General features: G+C 32.2%; 1 protein-coding gene across 2 annotated transcripts in view; it reads left to right on the top strand.

The window, feature by feature from the left end:
- Positions 1–17,006, top strand: part of SEMA3C (semaphorin 3C) — a 193,053-nt gene that overhangs the window by 88,051 nt on the left and 87,996 nt on the right. For both annotated transcript variants that reach the window (XM_074268486.1, XM_074268487.1), the window contains 3 exons: positions 753–913; positions 1,671–1,733; positions 12,661–12,780. In XM_074268486.1, the coding sequence (XP_074124587.1) occupies positions 753–913; positions 1,671–1,733; positions 12,661–12,780 (344 nt within the window). The remainder of the gene's footprint in view (positions 1–752; positions 914–1,670; positions 1,734–12,660; positions 12,781–17,006) is intronic.

Raw genomic sequence — 17,006 nt, 5'->3', positions numbered from 1 at the left:
AAGCCATCTCCACCCAGAGAGAGGACTGTGAGAAATGAATGTGGATCACAACATAACATTCTCACTATTTTTGATGTTGTTCACTTGCATTTTGTTTTCCTACTTATTTTCTTTCCTTTTTTATCTGATTTTTCTTGTGCAGCAAGAGAATTTTATAATTATGTTTACACATATTGGATTTAACATATATTTTAACATGTATGACATATATTGGATTGCTTGCCATCTAGGGGAGAGGATAGGAAGGAAAGGAGAGGGAAATCTGAAACACAAGGGTATGCAAGGGTCAGTGTTGAAAAATTATTCATGCATATGTTTTGAAAATTAAAAAAAAAAACCTTTAAAAATAAAAAATAAATAAATAATAAATACTCCATCATCCTAAAATATGTGTTCTGCTTCCTCCCTTCTTTGTATCTGCTTTCCTAAGATTTCTTTGCACGTACCTCATCATTTCATAAGTGATTATAAATTTCCCTTGTTTAATGAATGCTTAGTCTTATATATTGAGAAAATAAACAATGACAACCATTAGATAATAGACGTTTTCTAGTTTAGCAGGTAGAAAAATATTTTTACTTTATGAAAGACAACTTAAAAAACACAACATAAATGGAAATGAATTACTTAAGTTAATAAACTACTTTGTCATGAACAGGTGGAAAATAAAGGCATTCTTTTTGTATTATGAAAAAATGAAATTATAAAAGGAAGAAATTTAAAAAACTAATTTCTGCAATTCACTGTTTCAGAGCTGCGGGAAACCAAGACCTCTGAATATTACAGTCTTTCCCACAATCCATTAGACTACAGGATATTATTAATGGATGAAGATCAGGACCGGATATATGTGGGCAGCAAAGATCACATTCTGTCTTTGAATATCAATAACATAAGCCAGGACCCTCTGAGTGTAAGTTCAAAAATGTTTTCAGAGCTCAAAATTGCCTCATAATGTGTTTTTCTGTTGTTGTATACAGAAAGAAAAAGAGAAAGAAATGTGTATTTCATTAGACCAGTAGGCAAGAGTCCAGGTTCATTGCTAGGGAAAAATATGATTTTATTTCATAGGTAGCATAAGTAAAATAATAGAGTTATTCCAGTTTCTCCTATCTAACCACAGGTAACAATACTTTGTGCTGTAAAATATGAAAAAAGGAAATTTTTCTTGGACCATTGCCTTAGATTAAATGGAATTGAGGAAATGGGTTTAAATATAAAATAGGATAAAAGAAAAAAAAAAGAAGAAAAAAAATCACATATCCTTTAGGAACCGTTACTCTTACAATGTAAATGTAAAAAAGACAAATAATCAGAATAGTGATTTTAGAAGTGTTTTGAAAGGACCTTATTAGCAACAATTAACTGATGACAATGTATTTTTCATATATGCTACTTATATTAAGGAACTATTAGGTGTTTCAGTGGCCTTGGATCAGAAGGACTTACATTCAAATTGGTCCTCAGACATTTGCTAACTATGTGACCCTGGGTGAGTCACTTAACCCTATTTGCTTTAGTTTCCTCATCTCTAAAATGAGCCAGAGAAAAAAATGGCAAACTACTTCAGTATCTATGCCAATAAAACCCCATGTCATGAAAAGTTGGATAAAACTGAAGTAATTGAAAAACAACAACAAAATTTATGTGACCTTTTACTTTCCAAACAGATTTTCTGGCCTGCATCTGCAAACAAAGTTGAAGAGTGCAAAATGGCTGGCAAAGACCCTACAGTAAGTGTTTCTTCCTTTTGATTTTTTTATGATGTTTTTGTTAAGCTTTTGGTGTTTGTGTCAAGAGTACCTTGTGGGTAACCAGAATTGAGGCAAAGAATGTAAATGTTTTAAATAATTTTTTGAACTTATGACAAACATAGAAATTCAATGAGTTTAGAATCTGTATGTTTTATATATCTTCAGATCTCCCATCTGAGTAAAAAAATGTGCCTCATTTTATTTTTGTGATTGTGCTTGGATGTTTTTAGTGATGGATTTGAGTAATGATGTTGTTCCTAATATATCTAAGAAGATACTCTGCAAGCTGCAAGTAATGATAATGCAAGTACCTTAAGCAGATTTCTGGTATTAATTGGACTTTTCTAGAGTTAAATATTTTATAAAAAATCAGTGGTTAGCTTGCACTTTTCAGAGTACTACAGCTTCAAGAAATAAAGGCCTCCTATCACTGTTATTTGATTTGAAAGCAGATGCCATTTAACTGAAGATATATCCTGTCTGTAGGTGGTCAATGTATAGTATTTGAAAAAAAATATTGATGGTTTATATGGCATCATAGCCAGGAGCACTTCATCCTAAAATTTTCAATTGTGAGAAGAATGATGACAATATTACTATACTTTGCCATTGTCAATATAAGAGCTCAAATGAGTTGTCAAAACTCATGCAGGTGACTTATGATGTTAAAATTTAGGTATTGTTATTTTGTTATAGGAATGAGGCTTTAAGTTATTTATTATGAAACATCATATAATTGCAATTTTGTTCACTTCATCCAAGTGATGAAATGTAATATAGTTATGCTTAACATAGACTTGGAACTAGTAATGCCTAATTCCCTGACAAGTGATTGTATCTTAGAGGCCAGGATTTAGATGTAGAAAAAAAAAAAACATGGGGAAACACACACACACACACACACACACACACACACACACACACACACACACACAATTCCAAATATAGAAACAGTAACCACAAAGAATTGAATTTCATTTGTCAAGTTCTGGCCTTATACTCAATATTACATTGATGGGTATTTTGTATAAGCAAGGAGACTAATCATGATTTAAGGAATTATTTAGGGCTGTCCATTAAAAATGTATCACTGCTTAACAGAGATGGATTGCCACTTCCTTTTGAAGAAAGGTAGTGAAATACTGAGACTCATCAAGGAAGATCAAAAGAATGACAAGTTTGAGAGATTTTAAAGTATTTGAATTTTATCCATAGTATAAGAATAGTCACAGTTATGGAAGAAGGGGACTTGGCTCTGAGCAGAGTGGAGCTGAAATGGACTGCGGCCAGTAAAGATCCAATTGCATATTTTGTGCATCACACTATGTAGTTAAATTATTCTATTCATGATGGGAGAAATAAAGTTAAATCTGATTAAATGGTCCTGCACCTAGAACTTGCTCTGTGAAGAGGAGGAACATGAACTATTTGTAGAAATGAGAAATTGTTTAAAAGTAGTTTGTTTCTTCTTCCCAAAAGAGTGCATTGAGAATATGACAAGAAGAATAAAAGCTCAGACCAGAGGGAAGTGTGGAAAAAATGAATCTGTATAATTAATTTGCCATACACATGTAAAATTACAACCTAATAATTAATGTGTGTATATATATATATATATATGTATATATAATATGCATACATAGATAGTCCAATTAATGCTTCTCCTTGTATAATTGAGTTTTACTGAACATTTGCCTCAAAAACACTTTGTAGTTCAGAAATAGCTTGTGGCTATAAATCCTGGTAATTGATTATCCTTTATTCAAAAAGTTTTAATTAATACAGAAAATTCACTGTCGATTCTAGTCCTGGCAATTCCCACTGATTTCCCACATTTTCTTGAATAAGTAATCCAGGGATATGGGATCCTAGAATTGAACTAGAAGAGCTCTTTAGAGTTATCAAATCTATAACATATCCCATTCAGATGAAGAAAGTGGGGTCCAAAAGAGACCAATTTCCTGTTAGTGACAGAATTTGGTTTCTCTTTCAAGGCTTTTTCTCCTCTCTCTGGATTCTTATGCTTGTTATTTAACTAATCTAATTAAAAGGAACTCTCTTTTAAGTTTCAGTTTTCATTTAAGTCTCTGACCTTATCACATTATTCTCTATCACACTTCTGTAATAATAATTCTCATTACTCTTCTTATATTTTTTCTTGAGTGTAGAGTGGCTTTTCATTGTTGTCAGAGTGTTGAGTATGATGTTTGATGCCTATGGAGGGACATTATATTTTCAGAGTATTTCTTTGGAAGGGCAACTAAATTAATTAACATAGAGCAATTCACTAAGAGGTGGTTTAAAGTATTCAATCTCTAAAAGGTTTCTTTAAGACAAAATTATTCTTATTTTGAACTTAGATCTGTAATGTTAATGGGTATATGGGACTTCCAATGAGGAAACTTCTTCAGTCAATGCAGGTTGGTACCAGCTCCAAAATCTTAAAATCTTAAGAGAGTTGCCTCAACCTGGAAGAGGTAACATCTTGATTGTGCCAGGGTCATACAGTGAGTCTATATCAGAAGTAGGTCTTCAATCTAGATAAACCTGATGTTGAGGCTATCTTTCTATCCATTATTCTTTCTTTCCCCACAATTAAAAAAACAAACCAAAAACAATAGTTAATAATTACAAAATAAATTAGTAGCTTTTAGATATACAACCAGATTTCAACCAAAAGTATCTTTTTGGAAATGTTAATACTCTCTTGTAAACACCTCTGCATGGCCTATTTTTGTTTTTTTTTTCTCCTTTATTGTAAATGTTTTATCACTGAAATTAATTTTTATTATCTTTTATACAAAGCAAAGGGTGACACAGATATTGAGTATCTGGCATAATGCATTGAGCAGACACATTTCATAACAAAAAATGTTTTTTTTTGTTTTTTTTTCCCTTTAAGTCAGTGAGATACACATTTTAATTATTGATGAAATGTCACACCTGTTATATCATAATAGAGTATACTTTAAAAATTGAATCACAGCAAATAAAAGTCCTTATACTCCTACAGATAAGGAATCATATGGACATTTGAGTTGTGCTGGCAGATATTTCTTTCTTTTTCCCATCTCTAATAGCCTGTGCTAATATAATACTATTATACTTTCTCCCTCCAACCCGTTAGTATTTACACTCCTTTGTTTTCATATATTTCTCCGCATAATTTTATATTTTATTAATATAAATAATATGTTTCAAGCTGAAAGCTGGATGACAAACTTTCAGACACAAACCCAATGAAATAAGGATTAATAAAATAAACAAGATTTCCCACACATATGAATGATCTGTGCCTTCACACATGTATAAACATGACACAGATGCAATATCAACTTTACTCTATTTATATAGAATGGGATTATTCTGTTCCCATGATGAAGTAACCTATGTTACTGGCAAGGATATTTTCTTTAGTAATAACTTTATTAAAAGGACTTCATTTCTTCTGCCCACAAAAATCACTTAAATGGAACAAGGAATAACAATTGATAAGAGTCTGGGCCTACACACTGAACAAATAGCAATTTAAAAGCTTTATTTAAAAATATTATTTGCTAGCACTCACAACTATGTAATGATTAAAGAAGAATTGCAAACAAAGGAAATAACTTTCAGGTCACTTATTTTTGTTGAATTCTCTCAGGTTTCAATAGATAAGCATTGTCAAATATTTAGTTATTTGATTATAAGATTCAGTGGTAGAAAATTGAGATTATTTCACCCAAACATTTACATTACAGATGAGGAAATTAATGCCCAGAGATATTAAGGCTGCAGTAGCCAAACCAGCTTTCAAACTCAGATTCTCTTAGACCAAATCAAATGGCCTTTCCACTAACCAGGCTTCATTTTTCACTCTGTATTGTTTTTGGTTTTCTTTGTGGTGTGGAGGAACTGATAAACCTAAGGTAAAGTAAAAATCTAATTCACTAATATTAGTTATGTCTAAAAATGAAAAATATTAAAATAACTTATTTGGGATAATTTTTTGAGATGAACCGTTTCTGGAAGCAGACAACCGCATACTTCCTCTGTTACTACTTATTTATTATTAAGTTGTATCTGACTCATTGTGACCCCATTTGGGTTTTCTTGGCAAATATACTGGAGGGGTTTGCCCTTTCCTTCTCTAGTTCATTTTACAGATGAGGAAACTGAGGCAAACGGTGTTCAGTGACTTTCCCAAGTCACATAGTTAGCATCTGTGGCCAGATTTGCACTCAGGAAATTAAGTTTTCCTGACCATAAGAGCAGGACTCTATCCACTGTGCCACTGTCATTTAGAGCCTTAAAACAATACTATTCAAAACCATAGTACTTTGTTCCTTGCTCAAATGCTGAGTAGGTATTCTTTAGATTCATATGTGGACAATCAGGATATTTTGCAATTGATCTGTTTATTAAAGATAGTCATAAATAAAAGATTAGCTGCTTTCTTTTTTTTTTCCTTTCTGTAGTATTGTCTATCTCTTCATTTCTTAGCTACTAGGAGGAGGGTAGATTTAGCTATAGGTAGTAAAAAGAGAATGGCTGAAAGTTAAGAAGATCCAAATTTTGTCACAACATGAGGAAAATAATCTTAATAATTAGAATCATTCCAAAAAAAAAAAAAGATCCCTTTATTGGAGAAAGTGAGCTACCCATTTGTGAAAGTCTTTAGATAGGAAAAAGGACAAGTCCTTGTTGGGTATCATATTCAAAGTTTCTATTCAAGTTTCAATTCGATTAGGTGAATTATATAATCTTTTCCAATTGTGTGGATCAATAATGTTATTTTAGTCTAAAATATTGTCACCTTTAAAAGCCTAATTTAAAAGAATCTTCCAAATCTTAAAATAAAAAATGACAGAAAAAAATTTAGATATATACAATTCAGAGATAATCAGAACTTCTTAAATACATACTTTCAAATTAAATTGCTATAATACTAATGTCATATTCTAATTCAATGCAGTGATTAATCTCCAGAGAATTGAAGAGGGCTTCATAGAAAGACTAGACTAGTTACTAAAGGCAAAGCAATAGAACGCTTTTGGCAATTTCAAAAGAAAGCTAAGTGGTGTAAGTGGAAAAATAGAAGTATGGAGTGGGAGGCAAGGGCAACAATAAAAGGATACTTTGGGCAACATTGAAGGACAGCAGGTGGCACAATAAATTAGAATGCCAAGTCTGGAATCAGATTCATCTTCATGGTTTCAAATTTGGTCTCAGATTCTTACTATCTGTATGACCTGGGCAAGTCTTTTAACCCTATTTGCCACAGATGAGTTTCCTCATCTGTAAAGGAAATGTCAAACCAGTCAAGTATCTTTGTCAAGAAAACCCTATATTAGGTCAAAATTAGCTAATTATGACTGAAAGATGATTAACCCAGAACAAAAAGGCCACATTTGTTCCTCATTATGATAGGTGCTAAGACTTACCATTCACTGGCAGATTTCAGTATTTGTGACCTTGCCACACTAAGGTTTCAGTTTTTTTCTTTCCAATTTTTCACTTGTTCTAATGAATAGGAATCATTATTCTATAATTATTCATATCATTGAGGCTGTTAAAGAATACATAAATAGGTGTGGATTTTTATAGGAAAGTTGGGATCTTATTTAGTCAAAGAAAATTGACTTCACATGTAATGTCACAACCAGGATTGCCCTGGGCTTGTAACATAGTTTATAGAGTAGTTTATTGTGGAGAATTCCAGAAATAGGATGCAGGAAAAAAGCAGCATGTCTAAAGAAGAGATAACTAGTGGTGTGAAAGTGTAAGCAACCCTTCACCCCCAGCCATTCTAAAAAACAATGCATTTAGACTTATATACTAGGGGAAGGAAAATTACAGTAAGGAAGTAGCTAAATGTTGGAGAACTTAGAGGAAGGATTTATCTGCAATTCATTATTATTTGTACTAGTTATCACCAGTTTGAATATACATGAAGTTCTAGTCCCAAGATAAAGTGCTATTGGTGACATTCCCTGAAACTTTCAACTTTGATAAATTAAGTGTATTTTAACAATTTCTTCAGAAAAATAATTTTGAGGGCCCATATCTGGGCTGAAAATGTTAAAAAAAAAAGCATATTTAATAAGAATGTTACATGTAATTAAATCAGGACAATTAGAACTAAATTTAGTCAAGTGATGATTTTCCAGTGCAAAGAACAAAGTATGTATGGTATACAAAAATTCAAGTGAAAAGTTTTATTGAAATATCCATCAGTATACAAAGCAAGCAAAAGAAGAAACCTCAATTTGTTGCCTACTGTTGTTTCCATTTGGGATGATCAAATAGATGTTAACATTTTTGGTCAGCCTTTAAGATAAGCACCATTTTAAGTTACACTTTGGCCAGACAGAAAGTCTGTTCTGCATAACTTAGTACTTAATTATGTATTTTATTTTCTACTTCATTACTGTTTCATGTTTTATCAACCCTATTGTACTGTGAGTTCCCTTGGGCTGGTAACATTTTGGATTACTCCTCTTCACCACAAGACCAATGAAATGGAATCCATAGGAAAATTAATTTGGGTTCATTATAAGAAATAATTTGCGGGGCAGCTAGTTGGTGCAGTGGATAGAGCACCTGCCCTAAAATCAGGAGAACCTGAGTTCAAAAATCTTGCCTCAGACACTTAACACTTTCTTGCTGTGTGATCCTGGGCAAGTCACTTAACCTCAATTACCTCAGCAAAATAATAATAATAATAATACTTTGCCTTTCATCATTTTACTTCACATATTAATCAAACTCTTAGTAACAGTACTTCTTTTACACACTCATCTTATACAACAGCACATATAATATAGAGAATTTGGCATCAGAAGGTCTGGTTCTGCTCCATCTGTCTCTCTGAGTCTGTACAGATCATGCTATCTCTTTAATCTTCATTTTCCTTTTTCTGTAAAATGAAATGGTTGGGGAAAATGGTTTGTAAAGTTAACTTCAACTCAAAATCTTTTTATCCCAGGTATCATATCTGATTAGCAATAATAACAGTAATAAATGCTGAAATTTATATCCTGTTTTAATTTTTGAAAAACAGAATGGAATAGTACAAAGATGGAATAGTGAAGAGAAGTCTGAACTCAGAACTAGGAAAATCTGGATTCAAATCCTGCCTCTATCTTATCCAGTATGAATTTAGACTAGACATTTATCATCTCAGTGTGCTAGGCAACTCTTTGAGATTATAAATGAAAAAGAAGGTTTCAATTTATGTTTGTTGATGGATTTTCCTCATATTGGAATTCTATAAAATAAATTCTATATATAAATTCTTTAAAATTCCTATTTTCATCCTTTAAATTTTATATTTTATCCTTTTCTGCTGACACACCAACTTCTACACAAACATTTTTCTGTGCCTGTGGCTCCTAATTACTCTTCTCCTCCCATTACTTTATATTTAATAATTTGTATTATAATATTAATTAATTGGACAGTTTGTATTCACTTATAGACATAGGAGACAGACGGGTGGCTAAAAGTCATGCAGGTAGTCCAGTGACTAGACGACTAAGACTGGATTCAAAAAGACTTGAATTCAAATCGAATTCAGGCATTTACTAGTTGTATGACCCTGGGCAAGTCATTTGACTTATTAACTTTAATTCACTGAAGGAAGAAATGGCAAGCCATTCCAGTGAGATCCATGGGGTTATGAAAAGTTGGATATGAATGAATGGCTTCACAAATCTACTTGTATATCTATATGTTTTATTTTTTTATTGTAATATAAAGTCTAAAAAGGCAGGGATCATTTGACTTTTGCCTCTCTGTCCTATATTCCCGGAATAGCACATTACAGATATAGAGAAGGTTTTTAATTGTCAATTCATTGATTTTGATAGCATTTTCTGTATCTGGAATGCAAGAATCTTTGAAAGCACCTATTGAAATAATATTGATCTTTTATGCTTGGTAAATCAGATTCCTTCAGCACTCTATCACTCTACCCAATTCTTGCATTTGAATTCCTATAACACTTTGTTTCTTATTTATTCATATTCAAATTTGATCAGATTTGTATTCTTTGTTTAATTGTTTTAAATCTGGGATCCATGACAATTAAACTGATTTACTGTAGCTTAAGGGAATGTAAACCCAGTGTTGAGTATGTACTTGTTGAGCTCTGACAAAAAGGGTTAAATAACATGCCCAGGATCAAATCCTGATAAATGTCTGAAGCTAGATTTGAACTCAGGAAGATGAATCTTCCTAATTCCAGAACTGTCACTCCACTTATTCTGCCACCTAGCTGCCAAACATGGAGTAAGCCCTCAGATAAAATTTTTAAAACCATTAGGTGCCCACCTTTTTTTACCAAGATACGTATTGAAGGAATTAAAGAGATGTGGTTCGATTGCATCTTTCAAGAAGTTTACAATTTGGAAGCAATTGAAGGCAAGTGAGATAAATACAAAGGAACTAAAATTCCAACAGTGTGCTGAAAATGTGTAAAAATGGATTTTGATAAGGAAAATTTTCCTAGCAGTTCAAATATGCTAAAGTGAAACATATTCTGTTAGATTGGAGTGTGGTTGCCTTCATTTTGTACTTATGAAAGATTCAAGTACTTTGATAAATTTTAGAAGGAAAAGAACACTTCTACCTGGGGAGGGAAAGGCTTCATGAAGACTATAGTACTTGATTCCATCCTTGAAGGAAGAGAAGGACTTAAAAATATGAGCATAGAAGAAGAGTCACTTTGGAAGCATGATAAACATGATAAACAATGACCTGAAGATGACATGTTAGATTGATGCAAGAATGGGGGATAAAAGATATCACCATTTGTCTGAAACACAAAATCTCTAAGGGAAGGGTTGTTAAATATGTCTCTCCTATTGGAAGATCTCAAGGATAGCATTGAAGAAAAAGATAAGATATTTACATTGTAATATCTAGTGGACAGATTGAGGAAAGACATGATCAAAGCATGTACATTTGGGAAATACATTTCACTACTTTGGTAGTAGTGTGAAAAATGAATTTAAGAAGGAATAGACCTGAGACAGTAGATCTTAAGAGACTTTTCTAGGAATTTCAGTGAAAAGAGACAAAATAATTTATGAGTGATTCTAATAGTGAATAAGATTAATATGAGAGATTTTATAGAGATAGAATCAACAAGAAGTGGCAATAGACTCGATATGTAGTGAGTGATGGAAAAATCAAAAATATATTATTGACAAGTGATTGGAAAGATGGAGGTCCTATAGAACAGAATAAAGTTGATATTGAGGGACATATCAAAGTATGTTAATTTCTACAAAACAAATAATAAAATGGAATTTGGGGAGAGGGATATTTTTGAGCAATATGTATAAAGGAAATAATTGAAGTCATAAATAGATGGAAAACTAAATTGCATATATTCTCTGAAAGGTCATAAACTTATGATATGAGAACTTTCAGTAATGATGTGGACTAATGCTACTTCTATGTAGAGTTTTTTTTAATGCAAATGAGGTCGTTATTTTAATTAAGATCTATCAGAAGCTGCCTAAATATTCTAGTATTATGACAGTATCTTAGGAAAGAGGCATAGAAGACTATTCTCTGATAAGCTATCTGCTGTTCCCTTTTGCCCTTAATATTCTCTCTATATAAGAAATATTGTTTTCTCTAATAAATAATAATTAAATGAATTATTGAGTTGACACTGAAGAACATAAACAATGATAAAGGACAAGAAGGACATATGATAGCTTTAAAATGTAAGTGCTTTTCAAAAATGTATAATGCATAGTAGACATAGTGTGAGAAAGACTAAAAGAGGTTTGTAAAATTTAGGTTAACATAAGATATTTGCAAGAGAAGTTATTTATAAAAAAATTAGTAATAAAATACCAGATACTGCTGTTATCAGAAACTCATAAAATACATGATATAATTGTGAGCTTATTCAAGAACTCCTGAACTCAATTTCTTTATATGAAAGTAGTAGCTCTGGGGCATGGGACCTGAGTCACCCCATTCTTGCTTTCTATGACAAACTGATTCTCTTGATTTATTTATTTGTATTACCACTGGTATAGAATGGTTCACTAGTGATTTCTTATTCAAAGTTAATTTGTTTACAAGTCTTAAGGCACAATTGATGTAACTTGCATAATGGGAGATGATTGATTTTCTGGTTTAGGGGAAAATACTATATATAGATTCCTGACTGAACATGAAGATGAAAAAACTAAACATTTGATTCTTACTGTACATAACTATTCCTAATATATATACACTGCATATATCTGCATATATATAAATGTACATACATATATATATGCACACACATACATATATATATATATACATATCAGACTTAGATATATACTTCCTCCTGAGAAACAAAATACTATATACAGTTGTAAAATCACATTTTAGATATCTTATAAACAGGTGTCAGAATAAAGAATATATTGAATACAAATATAAATGCCTCAACATTTAAATAAAACAACCTGTTCTATTGAGCTATTTTTAATTCCTTTAATTACAAAGTTGGTGGTTTATCTATCACTTAATAAAAATCTAGAAAAAGAATACTTTTACAGAAAGAAAAATTACTAATTATTGCCAAGAATGATTAATCAAATGAACAAGAAGAAATGATAGATGGGAAAAATAAAATAAAACCTGTTTAATTTTAATTACTAATACACTTTAGAAAGATGGTTTTAAGGGTGAAGGAAATTTAAATTTTGTCTTAAGTTTGACTTGAGAGACAGAGACAGAGACAAATAGAGAATGATAGACACAGACAAATGCAGAGAGAGAGGCAGAGACAGAGACAGACAGGCAGAGACAGAGACAAAGAGAAACAGAGGAAGAGAGAGGAAGAGGAAAAGAAGAGAAAAAGAGAGAAAAAATATATACATACTTACCACTTTATATATTTTTACAGCATGGCTGTGGAAACTTTGTGCGTGTGATACAGGCTTTCAACCGTACTCATCTGTATGTTTGTGGAAGTGGTGCCTTTAGTCCAGTATGTACATATTTGAACAGAGGACGCAGATCAGAGGTAAGTGCATAATGTTTCATGATTTTCACTTTTATGGTGATTTATATTAGTTGAGTTCTTAATATTTAAAACTTTCTTTCATTTGTTATTTTTAAGTTATTTTTAGTAAAGCTTTTTATTTACAACGCATATGCATAGGTGATTTTTCAACATTGACCCTTGAAAAACCTTTTGTTCCAAATTTTCCCCTCCTTTTCCCCACCCCCCTCCCCTAGGTAGCAAGTAGTCCAATACTTGGGTCTATGCTTACTTTCTGCCATAGTAGTTAACAATTTTCCCAGCACTTTTTGTCAAATAGTGGATTCTTATCCTAAAAGGCGAGGCCTTTGGGTATGTTAGATATTAGATTGCCATAGTCATTGACTATTTTGTTCGGTGAACCTAACCTATTCTATTGGTCAACTTCTCTATTTCTTAGCCAGGACCAAATAGTTTTGATAACCACTTCTTTATAATATAGTTTTAGGTCTGGTACAGCTAAGTCACATTCATTTGTTTTTCCCATCATTTATTCCTTTGAAATTTTTGACCTTTTGTTCTTCCTGATGAGTTTTGTTATTATTTTTTCTAGGTCGTTAAAATAGTTTCTTAGGAGTCTGACTGTTATAGTACTAAATAAATAGATTAGTTTAAGAATTATCATCATCTTTATTATATTCACTCAACCTATCCAATAGCACTTGATATTTTTCCAATTGCTTAGATCTGACTTTATTTGTGTGGAAAGTGTTTTATAGTTTTGCTCATATACTTCCTGACTTTCCCTTGGCAGATAGATTCCCAAATATTTTCTACTATCGACAATTATTTTAAATGGAATTTCTCTTTGTATCTCTTCCTGTTGGATTTTGTAAGTGTTGCATAAGAATGCTGATGATTTATGTAGATTTTTTTTGTATCCTGCAACTTTTCTGAAGTTGCAGATTGCTTCTAATAGCTTTTTAGCAGAGTCTTTGGGGTACTCTAAGTATACCATCATATCATCTGCAAAGAGTGATAATCTGCTTTCCTCATTACTTACTCTAATTCCTTTAATCTCTTTTTCTTCTCATTGCCAAAGCTAGCATTTCTAATACATTATTGAATAATAATGGTGATAGTGGTCACTCCTGATCTTATTTGGAATGGTTCCAGTTTGTCCCCATTACATATGATGCTTACTGATGGTTTTAAATAGATGCTACTGACTGGTTTAAGGAAAAATCCATTTATTCCTATAGTAGATAGTGTTTTTATTAAGAATGGGTGTTGAATTTTATCAAATGGTTTTTCTGCTTTGATTGAGACAAACATATGGTTTTTGTTAATTTGGTTATTGATATAGTCAATTATGCTAATAATTTTCCTAATATACAACCAGCTCTGCATTCTTGGTATAAATCTTACTTGGTCATGGTGTATTATCTGGGGGATGATTTTCTGTAATTTCTTTGCTAGTATTTTATTTAAGATTTTTGCATCAGTAATCATTAGGGAGATGGGTCTATCATTTTCTTTCTCAGTTTGTATCCTACCTGGTTTAGGTATCAGTACTATGTCTGTGTCATAAAAGATATTTTATAGGAATCCTTCATTCCCTATTTTTTTTCAAATAGTTTATGTAATATTGTAGTAAATTGTTCTTTAAACGTGTGGTAGAATTCACATCTAAATCCATGTGGTCCTGTGGATTTTTTTTAGGGAATTAATAGCTTGTTCTATTTCTTTTTCCAAAATGGGATTATTTAAGTAATTTATTTCCACTCCTGTTAATCTGGGCAATCTATATTTTTGTAAGTATTCCTCCATTTCATTTAGGTTGTCAAATTTTTTGGCATAAAGTTGGGCAAAGTAACTCTTAATAATTGCTCTGATTTCCTCTTCATTGGTGGATAGTTTTCCGTTTTCATTTTTGAGACTAACAATTTGATATTCCTACTAATTCTTATTTCCTGCCATTGTATTAATCTCAAATTATACTTTTCTCTTTCCTTTTCCCCTTTCCCTCCTCTCCAGTATTTTACTTATGAGCACTGCTTACCTCAAGCAGTGTTCTCCCATTAGAGACCCTCCCCTTTTCTTATACCTTTCCCTTACTATTTTTGTGTTCCATTCTATTTAGCCTCTCCATTCCCTTTTCCCCTTTCCCATCCCACTTTTCTGTATGGTGAGAGAAGTTTCTTCGTGAAACCAAATATATCTAAAATTCTTTCTTTGAGTCATGTCTGATGAGAGTAAGATTCACACAATCTTCCTTACCCTCCCTTCTTTTCCTCAATTATAATAAATTTTCTTTGCATCTTACTGAGATGTAATTTCCCTCATTTTACCTCCTTTTTCCCTTTTTTTTCTGTTACAATACCCTTTCCAACTCTAGTTTCTTTTTTATATTATAACAGTAAAGTCAGATTATACATATATTCTCTATGTATACCCATATCAGAAATAGTTCTCAAGAGTTTTTTTTTTCTTTTTGCCTTTGTATGCTTTTGTTAAGTTCTATATTTTGAGGTCAAATTTTTTGTTTAGCTCTGGTCTTTTCATCAAAAATAAATGGAATTCACCAGTTTCATTGAATGTCCATCTTCTTGCCTGAAAGAAAATGCTCAGTTTAGTAAGGTAATTTATTCTTGGCTGCATTCCAACTTCCTTCATCTTTTGGAATATCCGATTCTGTGCCCTTCAATTCTTTTAAGTGAAAACTGCTAGGTTCTGAGTAATCCTTATTGTAGCTCATTGGTATTTGAATTGTTTCTTTCTGGCTGCTTATAATATTTTTCCTTGTTCTGATAGTTCTCGAATTTACCCACATTATTCCTTGGGATTTTAATTTTGGGGTCTCTTTCAGGTGTCAGTGAATTATTTCAATGGTCATTTTACCTTCTGATTCTATGAAATCCAGGCAGTTTTCTTTGATGATTTCCCTGAAAATAGTGTCGAGGCTCTTTTTTTCATTATGGATTTCAGGGAGTTCAATAATCCTTAGATTGTCTCTCTGAGATTTATTTTCTTCATCAGTTGTTTTCCCAATTAGATATTTTACATTTTTTCTATTTTTTTTTGTTTGACTGATTCTTGTTGTCTCATTGAGTCATTCATTTCATTTTTTCAGTTCTGAATTTTAGTGAATTATTTTATTCATTTACTGTTTTTTTTTACTTATTTTTGTATTTGTCCAAATGAATTTTTAAATAGTTTTTCCTGTGGAATTTTTTTTTTCATTTCACAGATTCTGTTTTCTAAGGAATTAGTTTCTTTTTCCATTTCACAAATTTTCTTTTTCTGTTTCACAAGTTCTGTTTTTTAAATAGTTCCTTTTTCTTTTTCACAAATTCTGTTTTTCTGGGAGTCACTTTCTTTTTCCATTTTATCAAATCTGTTGTTTAATGAGTTATATGTCTTTTCCAAACCCTTTTGCAAAGTTTTCATTTCTTTTCCATATTTTTCTTCTAGCTCTCTTTTAAGATCCTTTTTAATTTCTTGTAGGAGAGCTTTGTGTGATAGTGACCATGTTACATCACCTTTTTGGGGCTTTATCCAAAGACAATCTGCCTTTAGTTTCTTTAGGGTTTGATATTTGTTCTCTTTTAGCATAAAAGCTGCCTATTGTCAGAGTTCTCTTTACTTATTTACTCTTTTTTTTTTTAATTTACTGTCTGCTTTTATGGCAGGGGAGGTTTTCCAAGCTTCCTTTACAAGCAGTGACTTCTTTTATAAGTGGGTGTAGCTGTGTTGGGCCAGTGCTGATTCAGTCCTGGTGCTTGGTAGGCATGGCCAGAGCCCTTGAGATTCTGGTGTTTTGGGGTTCACTATTTATCTTTTGTGTTTTTGTTGGATGGTTTATAACTTCTCTGATGATCTGCTAACTTGCAATGAGGGCAGAGTGGGCAACATTGCTGTAGATTCCTCCCTGTTAGATTCTCCACCCTGCAGAGTCCTCACTGCCCTGGATCTTTGTGCTGTCTGCACTGGCGTTTGTAGTCAGCTGCTTATGCTTGGCTGCCTCCCTCCCATTTCTGATTGAAACAGACCTTTTTTGGTTTGTTTCCTCCTCATAGATTTTGTGCCACATTGAGACTACACCTTCCTATGGTAGCCCCTCACCCCGGACTCTGTGCTGTCTGTGCTGGTGTTTGTGCTCAACTTTTTGTGTTTGGCTGCCTCCCTCCTGTTTCTAATTGAAACAGACCTTTTCTGGTGATCTTTGAAATTATCTTCTGCTGATAATTTGTTGCACTCCCAATATT

The sequence above is a fragment of the Sminthopsis crassicaudata genome, chromosome 5, assembly GCF_048593235.1.
Source record: "Sminthopsis crassicaudata isolate SCR6 chromosome 5, ASM4859323v1, whole genome shotgun sequence".
Lineage (NCBI taxonomy): Eukaryota > Metazoa > Chordata > Mammalia > Dasyuromorphia > Dasyuridae > Sminthopsis > Sminthopsis crassicaudata.
The sequence above is the reverse complement of the archived record's forward strand: the minus strand, read 5'-3'. Positions and strand labels throughout refer to the sequence as shown.